Consider the following 13,851-nt stretch of genomic DNA (forward strand, 5'->3'; position numbering starts at 1 on the left):
AGGAATGGTACTACTTAGAATGGAGATGATGGGGTGATTTGCTTTATTAGGTAAATTAAATACAAAAGAAAGGCTAGCTAGGATTAATATTATAAATAGAAATGAATCTAAATGTATTCTCTGTAATGCGGATGAAGAGGTTGAAGATCATTTATTTGTGCATTGTAAATTCATTTACAAGTTGTGGTGTTTAGCTTTAATCTTAGGGGGTGTGGTGTGGGTAAGTTCGAGTAGTATTAGAGAGTTCTTTAAAATTTGGTGTGCACAAAAGGGTATAGCCATGGGGTTAGAAAATTAGTTAATCTTTTTTTTACAATTATATGGGTGACATGGAAGAGTAGAAATCGTAGAGTCTTTGAGTTGAAAGAAACGAAGGAAGAGGAGGCATGGGAGAATATATTGAGTCATTGGAAGGAGCGGAAAAAAGTCCAAAGTAAGAGGTTTGTGTGTACAAAAAATCAAGTGAGTCCAACTCTTTCTCTTCATATACCACAATCGGCTCATAAACTACATTGGTGGTTATGTGTTGAATTTATTCCAGAAAAACAGAGATATGCAGTAAGTGGATATGTTCTTGGTACTAATAATAAGTTGCTGGCCATTGTAAGTGAACTAATATGTGTAGATAACAGGTTAATAGTGGTTGTCCATGGTGTTGAAGTCGTTGTATAATTTGTTATTGAAGAATCACTAGGACAACTTGAAAAACTTGTAATAAGAATTGTAAAAGAAAGTATCATCAAATGGCAAAGGGTGGATATTAGGAGTTGCTGGACACAAAATTTTAAAAGAAACAGGCTAAGAAATTTGCTACAAGAGGTCAAAAAACATCGAGTTTATATTGACAAAGCCCAAGAATTTTCTTCGATTGAGAATTGGAGACAAATAGCAAAAGATAGTGATGAATTCTGTGTGATTTAGTATAACTAGTAATGTGTGTTGTATATAATTTAGTAGCTATAATTTTACATATATAATTAGTCTTTTAGTATCTTGGTGGCAATGCCGAAGAGATATTACGGAAATTAATGAAATGGTTGTGATTTGATTGAGAAAAAATATTTCTTTAAGTGATTAAGTACAATAGGTGTTTAGAAGTTAGTCTTTTTAAGATTATGAGTTGTTTGTAATTTGTTTAAACAATCATTTCTTTTGGTGTTTGTAAATTTTTAATAATAATAATAATAATAATAAAAAATAAAAATGACAAAAAGACTAATGTAATCAATTTAAATTTTTTTAAGAATTAAAAATATTTTTTAAAGATTAATTTGAGAAACGGATAATCTTTTAAAGACGAAGTTAACCATTTATTCAAATGAAATTAGTTAAGCATAAATAGTATCATTGCTTCGCATCCAAATCTAAGGTTTTGTTTTTTTTTTTTTTTTTTTTTTTTTTTTTTTTTTTTTTTTTTTTTTTTTTTTTTCTTTTAAGTCACCAAAAAAAAAATCTAAGGTTTCGCTTTAAATCCCCTCTTACAACAACTAAATGGTAATGTCTTGTCATTCTCTTAAGCTTTGGAACGTTTCCTTAAGCCTAAGCCTATTGTTTGAACTTCCTTATCCTAAATCCTAGTGTATGTGCATGGTCGTATGGGTGGCAGCATGCATCCTATGCAGATCGAATTTTTGTGCGGATTGAATCTCAATCGTATTTGACTAATTCGCAACCTATCTATATATGTATATGTTATATACTTATATAAAAATATGTTTCAGGTGGGTCTTGAACTAAGAACCTCTCATTTGGTGCAAAAAAATCTTAATTATAAAGCCAAAGTCATCAATAAATGACTTATTATATTTTTTTATATAAAAACCATTTCTATTTTAGTAAAAATTATCATCATGTTGTATAATTACAAACTTCCTCTACATCTATTCTTAATATATAAAAGTAGGTACATAGATTTACTCACATTACTTTTAAGTTATTTCTCTTCTTCTACTAACGCCATGTCAGCACCAATGCTTACTTGGCAAAATTTTAGAATCTACCACTCAAATCTTGACAAATCAACTTTTATTTTCACATAAAAAAAATACAAAACAACTAAAAAACACAATAAAAACCAACAAATTAACTTTTTTCAAATCAATCCTTATTTCTAAAACAACAAAAACACAAATTAACATTTACCCCAACAAAAAGCTCTCAAAACCAGAGAGCTTATTACCTTTCTCAAACCCTTACCCTCTTAGCACCTCTTCCTACCAAGATCCAGTTTCCTCCATCCTCTTCCGGTCCCATCATATTTCCTCCATCCTCTTCCGATCCCATGAGCCATTGTTTTTTCCTCAAAACAAATTGTACATCGCAATGTCCATCTCTAGCGGAGCCGCATTGCATAAATTGCAGAAACCAGGGCAAACTCCATTCCTCCTCTTGCGGTTTCCCTGCCAGAGCTCGGGTCTCAGAACGTCACCATTCGACGCCGCGCCAACGTAGGAAATTTGTCCCATGTATCTTTCTAAAGATTTTCAACTTTGCCGTCTACTTTTCTCATTGTTCAATATCATTTTTAATAACCCTATTTATTTGTTATAAATAATATTTTAATTGTGAACTCATTGCAAGTAGCACAAGTTTATGTATTCCTCTTTTGTTAACGGTTCTATCCAACAGTCACAACCAAAATTAATGTGCATTTAAAATTATTGCTCCCTATATACTATCGATTGCAATATTTAATCATTAAATTGTAAATTGTTATTTTACATGTGAAGTACTTCTTCCACAATTTACATTTACGTGTTCCTCTTTTTCAAATTGTTATTCCACATGTGCAGTATTGCTTCCACAATTTACTTGGAATGAATTATCATTCTTTGACCATGTCTTATTCTCTTTGTTGTAGAAGGATTTGCAGTGGTAATGACAGTCCGGAAGAGTTAATACCCAAAATTGCTAGATGAAAATCAACCAATCACTATTTAGTAAAATGTTTTAAAAAAATTAAAACAAAAAACTCTTATCTATTATTATTCAATTGAAACATCAAGTACTAATTAAATGCAATAAACATACATTAAAAGTGTCATAATAATAATAATTATAAAAAATTTCAATTACAAATATTCAAATTCTACAATTTATACATATTAAGACTCTTACTACTCTTCATTTCTTAATCTCTTATACTAATTGTCAAAAATTTCTTAAATTTAATATAACATTTTTATATATTTTTTATTCTCATTCATTTATTTTTTTCATTATTTACAAACAAAAAAATAGCAAAAAAGACAAAGTAGTGTAGCCATTAATGTAAATCGAAAAATGAAAAAAAAATACAGTTTTGTATAACTCTAATATAAATAACCTATATCTTTTAAAAATAAATAAATTCAAAATCTATTTATAATATGTTCTCTAAAATATTTTTAATATAACATTTATTAAAATATACTATATAGTATAAATAATCTATCTCTTCGCGTATTGTGCGGGTCTCACTCTAGTTATTTCCAATTTTATCTATGAATAATGTACTTGTAAGTTGTAACATCATAGAGAACAAAACGTTTCTTCTCCATTATAATAGTTTTCTTTTTTTTTTTTTTGGTCAAATTCGATGTGAATAATTTGTTCGCTATTTGTTTATTTTTAGTTACGTCATTAGAGATTCAAACCCAAAATCTCTATGCGGAGAAGAAAGACAAATGCCACATGAGCTACAACTTATTGACAATTACTTCACTATTACTTGAAAGCGATTATAAGATTTCATGATACATATCAAATAACAATTTTATATCTATAGAATAATATAAAAAATCATTTCAATATAAAATATTATAAATTTATAACTCATAATTTTTTTGGCATTGTTTCTACCCCAATAAATTTACTGTTAGTCTTTATAATTTTTCAAACAAGTTCTTACAATTTAAAAGTATAGAGCAATACAATTATTACAACATCACATGTTAGGTTGTGCTCAAGAATGAAGCCAATATTGGCTTTTTATCAGTTTATGTGGGGAAGTAGCTATAATTCATCATGATTTTTGCCCTCTACAATGGTTACATCATGGTGATGTTTTAGAAGGTAAGTAGCAGCCAATGATGCATGAAGGGAAGCACCATAAGGAAGTGCATCTTCATTGACTGTGAAATATGGTGAATGTATTAATGGAAGCCTTTCACTTGAATCATTCTGCATTCCAAGAAAAAAGAAGTAGCCAGGTATAACCTCTTGATAGAATGCAAAGTCTTCTGCTGCCATCACTGGTGGCATTTCCATAACTTTATTGGTTCCAAGCAAACTCCCTGCAACATTTTGGAAATGTTTATGCAATCCGCCGTCGTTTATAACAGCAGGATAGAAAGGTTTCTTTTCCTGAAAGAAGTCGACTGTTGCGTTGCACCTCTGTACTGCAGCTTGCCCTACAATAACCTGCATATGATTCACGAATCGGTCTTAGCTCAAGAGTTGAAGATTGCCTCATACTTATAAACTAGGTTTAATTACTCTGTTGGTCTCAATTAGGTCTCTATATTTTTTTTCCTTTCAATTGGGTCCTTACACTGCTTTTAATTTTGTAATCATGCATTTTCATACAAAAAACGTTAAAATTAACTGAATATTTCTTCGTAAATTGAAGGTATTCATAACTAAAAACCTAACTAGATCTTTGACCGCATGCATTTTGGGAGAAATATTCGGTTAATTTTAACGTTTTCGGTATGAAAATGCATAATTACAAAATTAAAAGCAGTGTAGGGACCCAATTAAAAAGAAAAAAAATATAGGGACCTAATTGAAAATTTGGTAAGACTGTAGGGATCAACAGAGTAATTAAACCTATAAACTACCTAGAGACTATATTTTTGAGAGATGTGGGACTTGTAACGCAGTTTACGAGATTTTAGTGAGCCAGGAATTATGCATCCATACACTATGAAGAAATGAAACCTACCACACAGAAATCAGCATGATGGGAATGGTATCAGAATATCAGTGTTTGTTGATTATTGCACAGAATTACAATATAGATAGGGTATTAGAGAAACCACTCAACCCATATTATTCTAACAAATGATCAAAGACCCCCTAATGGATATTAGCATAATCCCCCAAAATTTGTGTAGTTTATGTATCTATTTGCAGTGAAGTTGACTATTGTTTTGTATGACAACTACATATATAAAGCTTGTGCAGCATTTATATGGTTCTTGACTGTTTGTTATTGCATGAATGTTACAGTAGAGAGATTATGATGTATGTAACAAAAATAGTGATCATTAACATTGGATAATGTCATGCATATAAATGATTTATTCTTTGACATGACATACCTGCTCAATGCGCTGTTTCAGCTGCTTGAAACTTTCTTTTGAGAAAGTTCGGAAGGTGCCCCCAATAGTGACAGAATCTGGGATAACGTTGAATGCATCGCCTCCTTGGAATTTCGCAACCGTCACAACCTATGGGGAGATGCTTTATATCAGTAAGACAAAGAGCAAGGTTGTCATACACAAGAAAAACCTTTCAGGAAATAAAACTAATGTATCCAACAATCACTAATCATCACTCTGGAAAATAAGAGTTTATGAGCAGAAGTGAATGCAAACTTCCAAAAGATCTAGATTTGTCTTGCTCTATCTCATTTTTCCGTTGACATTGCCATTAAATCTTCGCCTAAAAGATCTATCCATCATCTTTGTGATCTAGACATTTATTTAGCAGGACTGGTAAAAGAGAAGTAGTAAATTATGTGGTTCTCTGCTTGCTCGATCAGGATCGAAACAGGGTAAACCGGTAAGTATTCTAGTTCTTTATCTTTTCTCTAATTTTTTCCGATCCATTTTAACAAGGAGACAGTGGATTATTTGACTGGCAAAATGTAAAGAACATATTATTTATAGTGAAAAACTAGGATCAAAAACTTCAATCTAAGGGCAATATGCAGGGGAAAATGAAGAAAACAACTGACTTACCTGGGAATCAAGAGGATCGGATTCACGAGATACAAGGTGCTGTAAGCTAACAATCACATTAGCAGCAGCCAATATAGGGTCTATAGAATGTTGAGGAATAGCTGCATGACCCCCCTTTCCGCTAATCGTCGCTTGAAATCGGCCACTTGCTGCCATTATTGCACCAGACCTTGAGGCGACTTCACCTACACGATAGTTAGGCATCACATGCAATCCAAAGATGGCAGAAACATTTTCTAAAGCTCCAGCTTCTATGATCCTTTTAGCACCTGCACCTCCTTCCTCTGCTGGTTGGAAAACAAGAACAACAGTTCCCTGTGTAGAAAACAAAATAATGAGTCCATCAAAAGGTCCAAATTACAAAACAATACGAATTCAGAAAATAGTAGCAGATATGGGTGACACTCATCACAGTAGTAGAATGTAAAGATGACAAACTTTTTTCCCTTTTGTTTTTCCTTTTTCTCCCTTCTTCTAGATTATGTTCTAAGAGCAAATACAAAGAAATGAATACTTTAACATGATTTAAGATGTATGGCAGATGATAGATATTATAATTTACAAATGCTGGTAGCATGGAATTAAACTTATAATGCAATCCCTGCATAGTAAACTTAACTTTTTCAAAATTTTCAGAACCTATTTGTATTATATAAAAGTTGATACCAAGTTATTATAAAATGAGCTTATGTCATATTACTCTTTCTAATTGTGCATGTCAGCAATTTTTAGATGTCAATAATCAACTCAAAGAAAGAAGAAAATATGTTCTCATCATGCCCTTGTCTTCTCTGTTCCAATATATGAATTTGCTTATGTTGGTGCTATTTTGCATGTAGGTGCATCAAGAAAACTTGTGGCATTCTTGAAAACTTGAAACCTTAGCTACTACACCTTTCTTAAATTGTCAATTTAATTATACCTCTATCTATTGCTGTGTTTTATGTTGGTGATGTTAAATTGAAGTCATTAACATAATAAAATATTCTTTGCATAAAAAAACATAATTACAATAACCAAATAGTGAATTTTATAAATAAAAAATGAAAAAATTACATGTTCATTCAAACATCAATTTAACATATTTTCTAGTCAATCTCCAAACAAGGTAGGACCTTTTAAAATATTAGACCTTCATTATTATACAAATCTATGCATATAGTCTAATTTGTTTAGCTATCCACATCACGTGGGTCTAAATAGTCTAATTAATCATAATTTGGCATCAATTCCATATGCTAGAAACCAGAAACAGAAGCCATAATTGATTTTGACACAACCAGAAGTACAAAAATAAAACTAACACATAATCATTAAAGGAAAACAAAAGAGTTCTGATAAGCAGTTAAGGAATCTACTAATAGAAAAAATTTCAAACTTATATTGTAATCAATGCATAACAAAGTTAATTGATTTTTAACCAACCTTGGAAAAGGATAAGCCAAGGAAGAACATAGCAATATAGCATTATGCCAAAAAGGAAAATGAAATTAATAAATCCAATATAAAGAAACAAACCTGTATCTCTTTTTCATGCTGTTTGAGAATCTTTGCAGCACCAAGAACCATAGCAGTGTGAGCATCATGGCCACAAGCATGCATCTTTCCAGGCACTTTACTCTTGTGCTCCCACTCCACCATTTCCTAAGGTTACATACACCAACAGTCAACAAGTCAATGACATAGACATAGAAGAAATAGTGTCATGGGGGTTCGACTATATTTTTATGTTGGTTGCCGAAAACCTAACACAACCCTCCTCCTTTATCCGGGCTTGGGACCGGCTATATACCGCAAGTGTAACATAGAAGAAATAGTGTCAATAGCATAAAAAATATGTATAAAAAACATTATTATTCTAACTTCTATTGTTCTAACAACAATAATCCTAAATAACTATTATTTTAAATTCTAACAACAATAACCCAAGATAGAATAGAACCCTCTATGATTACTATACTTCATTTCACTGCTTAACATGAAGAATATGAGAATAAATCACTACAGTAATATAAGTAAAGAACATATTTTGAATCAATATGAATGTAATGTAACCTGCATAGGAAGAGCATCAATATCAGCTCTTAAAGCAACAAAAGGAGGTTTTCGAGTTCCAATGTATCCAATAACACCGGTTTCAGCAACTGGATGCTTATATGAAATTCCCAATTTGTCCAACTCTTCTGTTATGACCTCACTCGTCTTAAATTCCTCATATTGCAATTCTGGGTACTCATGAATCTTCCTTCTGATATTCACCATCCAATCGAAAGTTTCAGGCTTTTTGGCAAAATCGAGAAACCTGGTGGGGAGTGTTGATGATGAGAGTTGTTCTGAAGCTGAGGAGGAGGAGGGTGTTGCGGCAACAAAGACATGGAGGATGATGGTGATGGAGAGAAAGAACAAAGTGAAGGAAGCCATTGGCACTCTCTTAGTGTCTACTGAGTGGGAGTGGAAGTGAGAGTGAGATAGCAAAAGTGAAAATGGGATTTTTTTTTTTTTTCAAAGATAGGTAGATTCAAATTTGATTATTTGTAATCTCTAGATGAATATAGAAAAACTATGTCATTTGAGCCATATTTAATTGGCGAACATGAGAATGTTTTTGTTCATATTAAAGTATTAAACTACATTTTTGCTCTAGAAAAGATTTAATTTTTGATAAAATGATAAAATTACCTTAAAAAATGATACTTTGATTTTTAAAAGATTATTTTAGTTTGACATAATGTGCTTTTTTTTATTAGTGATAAATAGCTCATGTATTTGATCCATTTTTTGTTGAAATATTTGAAGAATTATTTATGAAGTTTATGCAAAAAGGAAAAAATTTGATACTGAATTTCTTTCAATATATTTGAAATTTTTTCTATTTATTTAAAAATAATTGAAAAAAATCACTCAGCAGGAAAATGGAAAAATCTCATTTAACTAGACAAGTTTGCAAAAATCATTTTTCAAAATTTTATTTCTAGAGTTTTTTTTTTCGAATATGTGTTTTTATCTTGAATACATTTAATTAAACTGAAATTATTTTTAGAAGGTTAAAATATAATTTCTTTTGGAAACGTTTTATCAAAGATCTTTTGAAACTAAAATGGTAATTGACTCCCAAAATTTATATTGATAGATACTATTTAAAACAAAAGAATACTTTTTCAGAAGGTGTCTTGAGAAAACTAAAAGCAACAAGTCAGAGAATATATGGATTTCACATCATTTTACTTTCAAGAATGCTATGTTTATAACTATATCTAACAACTATATTCAACCGTGTTCATTATAATTCAGTGGTTTAAATTATAAGGTCCAGTGAAGAATTCAACAACATAATAGTATAGTAGAGTGCAATATAATGTATAAATTTCTTTTGTATATCATATAATATAATCTTCTCCTATTTATAAGTTTGTGTCAGACAAAATTACTTTTATGGACAAAAATCTAGATATGTATATTGTTCAACTAAACTAATACAATTATTACAACATCAAATATCAGGTTATGCCCCAAGAATTAAGCCAATATTGGCTTCTATGATGATGAGTGTTATTATAGTTCATCATTTTATTGGGCAGAAGTAAGGGTAAATGGTCAAATTTATCCATTCATTCTCTAAATTAGTTTTTAAAAGATTTTTTTAATTAAATTCATCTTTTAAATATTTTAAATTAGTCGCGTTAGTTTTTCTGTCATTTTTTTGTTGACAGCGCCAAAATTTATTAATTTGACACGTTAAGTGATATTACAACACACAAATAAGAGTCTTAATTGACTATTGGCATGATATGTTTATGAAATTAGATCAAATCAAAACCTAATTTAGCCACACAAAAAAAAATCAAAACTTAATTTAGGGGAGAACTTGAGACATTGAAATTTCTCAATTTGGGGTTAATTTGATCTAATTTCCTAAACTTATCATGTTAGCCGTCAATTAGGACTACTAGATGTGTGTGGTGGTGTCACATAACGTGTCACATTAACAAATTTTGACGCCGTTAATAACAAAAGTGATGAAAGGACTAAAATGATTAACTTAAAATTTTTGAAGGACGGATTTAATTAAAAGAATCTTTTAAAGACTACTTTAAAAAATGAGTGATATTTCGGAAATCAATTTGACTATTTACTTGGAGAAGTAATTACAATTCATCATTATACATGGCTTCTACAAATGGCACAACATTCTGATGTTTTAGAAGGTAAGTAGCAGCTAGTGATGCATGAAGTGCAGCACCATAAGGAAGTGCATCTTCATTGACTGTGAAAAAAGGTGAATGTAATGAGTGAAGCCTTTCATTTGATGCATTCTGCATTCCAAGCCAAAAGAAGTAGCCAGGTATAACCTCTTGATAGAATGAAAAGTCTTCAGCTCCCATCATTGGTGGAACCTCAATAACTTTATTTGTACCCAGCAAAGTCCCTGCCACAGTTTGAAAATGCTTGTGTAGTTTCCCATCATTTATGGTAGCAGGATAGAAAGGTTTCTCTCCCTCTAGGAAGTTCACTGTTGCGTTGCACCGCTGCACTGCGGCCTGCGCTACAATAACCTGCATATGATTCATGAAGAAGCAGAAAGCATAAACAAAAAACCAGAGAACAAAATTAATCATACACCAGAAAAAAAAAATCAGCACCTTTCCACGTTTTACTGAGGTTATGATGTATGTAACAAAAGTATAGAGCATTAATTTTAGTTAATGTTTAGCACATAAAAATTAATTTATTCTGCTACATAGCATACCTGCTCAATGCGCTGTCTCAGTTGCAAGAAACTTTCTTTTGAGAAAGCTCGGAAGGTGCCACCAATTGTGACAGAATCTGGAATAACATTGAATGCATCACCTCCTTGGAATTTTGCAACTGTCACAACCTACAGGGGCATGCTTTACATTAGTATGAAAAAGAGTTATGGTCTCCATACACAAGAATAACCCTTAAGGAAACAAGTCTTTCACTAGATCCAACATGGCTTGAACATGTTATCTTGAGCTTGAAGTCACACAGAGACAACTTAACCGTTGTTTCAAGGTTTCCTTTGTTAGTGGAATGAAGTAAAAGGGAGGGAGTGAGGAAGGAAAGGCATTCAACTATCTTGTGGAGTGAGACACTAGTGAGTGCAGTATATACAACGAATCATTTCAGTTCTTTATGTACTATTTAATATTCTCTTAACAACAACAACAACATATTGAATGGTTTGACTGGCAATTTAGGAGCAGTTCCACAAACTAAGATCTCAAATTATGTTGTTCCAAACTGGTATTTCTGAAGTTTATGTGCATAACACATTATGAAAGCTGAAAAATAGCTAAACAAATTAGGTTGCTATCTCAGGCCTTGCCATCATTTTCTATTGTTCATTCTGATGCATATATACAGCACAATTCAGCATGTAGAAGAGAGGCTAACTACTTTTCACAGAAACAATTGCAAACAAGAGAATCATGGGAAGAGAAAATGAAGAAATCAACTGAAATTACCTGGGAATCCAGAGGATCGGATTCACGAGATACAAGGTGTTGTAAGCTAACAATCACATTAGAAGCTGCCAATATAGGGTCTATAGAATGTTGAGGAATAGCTGCATGACCCCCCTTTCCATTTATTGTTGCTTCAAAGAAACCACTTGCTGCCATTAATGTACCAGACCTTGAGCCTACTTCGCCTACACGAATATTAGGGGCAACATGCAATCCAAAGATAGCACCTACATCTTTTAAAGCTCCGGCTTCTATAACCTTTTTAGCCCCTGCACCTCCTTCCTCTGCTGGTTGGAAAACAAGTACAACAGTTCCCTGTTTGCGCAACGAAATAATTAGTCCATCGAAGATCTATTAACAATTTAGAAGATAATAGCAGGGAGAGATGGATGATGCTTCAGTAAGAACTTCTTCATCTGTTTGTTTTCTTTTCTCTATTCTCCTATATTCTAAGAAAAAGCACCAACAATTAATTCTTTCATGATTTAAGGAGAAAGTATTAGGTGTCACATTTTAGCTAAGACCTACCATAATCTTGTATGTTTAGCTTAAATGTTACTCTATCAATGCCATTAACATGATCCACTTAACTACCTAAGTGTTCCATTCCATGAACAGCTAATAATTTCTTCAATTTAAGATGTATGGCACATGATAAATATCATATTTTACAAATTACAGCTGTAGGAAAAATGGATTTGGAAACAATTTGGCATCAATCCCATATGTTGAACAGTTTAAGCCATCATTGATCTTAATATGATGAGAATTATAAAACTAAAAACACATAAGTATAATAAAAAAAGAACATAACATTATGCAGAAAGAAAAAGGGAACTATAAGAAAACAAACTTGTATCTCTTTTTCATGCTGTTTGAGAATGTTAGCAGCACCAAGAACCATAGTAACATGAGCATCATGACCACAAGCATGCATCTTCCCTGGTACTTTACTCTTGTGCTCCCATTCCACCATTTCCTAAGGTTACATACAGCAATAATTCAATAGCGTATATTAAAAAAAGGAAAAAAATCAATGAAAATGCAAAAATTGAAGAATGACATGTTAGAGATTTAACTATTAATGTTGACTTCTCCCATCAGATTAAGCTTTTGAGATGAGTGGTTTCATGACATGGTATCAAAGCACTATACAAAAATCAAGCAAATCCAAAAAGGCTCTTAATTGAGGGGAGTATTAAAAGATATAACCATTAATATTGTTTTTTTCTATCCGTTAAATTTTTGGAATAAGTGGTTTCATGACATGATAAAATTGCTTTTAAACTTGTAACAACAATAACAACCTAATTTTATGAAATAGGGTCAACTACATGAATCAATAGACATTGTACTAGAGTATCAGGATTCAAAAGTTAAAGGCCTGATATGAAGCATGTGATAAGTAAAGAATATTTAGATATAGAGTATGGAATTCATGTAATATGACCTGCATAGGAAGAGCATCCATATCAGCTCTTAGAGCAACAAAAGGAGGTTTTCCAGTTCCAATGTATCCAATAACTCCAGTTCCAGCAACTTGATGCTTGTATGAAATTCCCAATTTGTCCAACTCTATTCTTATGAGGTCACTGGTCTTAAATTCCTCATATAGCAATTCTGGGTACTGGTGAATCTTCCTTCTGATGTTCACCATCCAATCGAAAGTTTCAGGCTTTTTGGCAAAATCGAGAAACCTGGTGGGGATTGTTGATGTTGATAATGATGAGAAGATGGGTGTTGCGGCAAGAAAGACATGGAGGATGATGGCAATGAAGAGATGGAACAAAGTGAAGGAAGCCATTGGTATGATGGTATCTACTCCAACCAAGTTGTAGGGAATGTGCGTGTCACACACAGAGAGAGAGAGAGAGAGAGAGAGAGAGAGAGAGAGAGAGCACAAAAGTGAAACGGAAATGAAACCAGGACGGCTTCCCTATCACTACATGACACGTGGCAAAGTTTCTACTACCAATAATTATCAACTACTATGTATATGTATCAACTAATTAAATGGCCATCTAAAATAAACATTAAAGAAAACAACTTAGAAAATTAATTATGTATACTTATTTATGAATGTCTATTATTGACGAATGTTAACTAATAAAAAATATAAGAAAGAATCAAAGTGACTGATTGATACTTTGAAACTCGATTTGGTATATTATTAGAAGAAAAAAAATAAAAAATATTATTTATATATTAAAATTAGTTAACAATATATTTGTATATAAAAATATATTATTTAATAAAAATATTTTTTATATTAAATTTAGTTATTAATTTATTTTTAGTGTATATTTTATATTAATAATTAATTTTAATAGTAAATTTTGTTATATATCTATTATGGTTGTTTATTTAATTATTTTTAAAATATATTTATATTTAAATATATATTATATATTAGTAACTGA

The 13,851-nt window shown here is 31.5% G+C and overlaps 2 protein-coding genes across 2 annotated transcripts; both read right to left on the bottom strand.

The window, feature by feature from the left end:
* Positions 1-3,819: 3,819 nt before the first annotated feature.
* LOC112710034 (IAA-amino acid hydrolase ILR1-like 4) lies at positions 3,820-8,443 on the bottom strand. Its single transcript, XM_025762105.3, has 5 exons — positions 8,001-8,443; positions 7,464-7,589; positions 5,946-6,260; positions 5,304-5,432; positions 3,820-4,401 (listed from the first exon to the last, which is right to left on the bottom strand). Exons 1-5 carry the CDS (start codon positions 8,364-8,366, stop codon positions 3,994-3,996), a joined length of 1,344 nt encoding a protein of 447 aa, XP_025617890.1. The 5' UTR covers positions 8,367-8,443; the 3' UTR covers positions 3,820-3,993.
* Positions 8,444-10,052: 1,609 nt separating this feature from the next.
* LOC140172878 (IAA-amino acid hydrolase ILR1-like 4) lies at positions 10,053-13,414 on the bottom strand. Its single transcript, XM_025762106.3, has 5 exons — positions 12,882-13,414; positions 12,285-12,410; positions 11,432-11,746; positions 10,693-10,821; positions 10,053-10,498 (listed from the first exon to the last, which is right to left on the bottom strand). The coding sequence occupies exons 1-5, from the start codon at positions 13,233-13,235 to the stop codon at positions 10,091-10,093; spliced, it is 1,332 nt and encodes a 443-aa protein (XP_025617891.1). The 5' UTR covers positions 13,236-13,414; the 3' UTR covers positions 10,053-10,090.
* Between the last annotated feature and the right edge of the window lie 437 nt (positions 13,415-13,851).

The sequence above is a fragment of the Arachis hypogaea genome, chromosome 9 (assembly GCF_003086295.3).
Source record: "Arachis hypogaea cultivar Tifrunner chromosome 9, arahy.Tifrunner.gnm2.J5K5, whole genome shotgun sequence".
Classification (NCBI taxonomy): domain Eukaryota; kingdom Viridiplantae; phylum Streptophyta; class Magnoliopsida; order Fabales; family Fabaceae; genus Arachis; species Arachis hypogaea.

Coding starts and splice junctions, on each gene's coding strand:
- LOC112710034 (XM_025762105.3), bottom strand. CDS start 8,366: ATGGCTTCCTTCACTTTGTTCTTTCTCTCCATCACCATCATCCTCCAT. Junction 6,261..7,463: donor AGCATGAAAAAGAGATACAG/GTTTGTTTCTTT, acceptor TTTTCTACACAG/GGAACTGTTGTTCTTGTTTT. Junction 5,433..5,945: donor CCGATCCTCTTGATTCCCAG/GTAAGTCAGTTG, acceptor ATCTCCCCATAG/GTTGTGACGGTTGCGAAATT.
- LOC140172878 (XM_025762106.3), bottom strand. CDS start 13,235: ATGGCTTCCTTCACTTTGTTCCATCTCTTCATTGCCATCATCCTCCAT. Junction 12,411..12,881: donor TGGATGCTCTTCCTATGCAG/GTCATATTACAT, acceptor ATGTAACCTTAG/GAAATGGTGGAATGGGAGCA. Junction 11,747..12,284: donor AGCATGAAAAAGAGATACAA/GTTTGTTTTCTT, acceptor TTGCGCAAACAG/GGAACTGTTGTACTTGTTTT.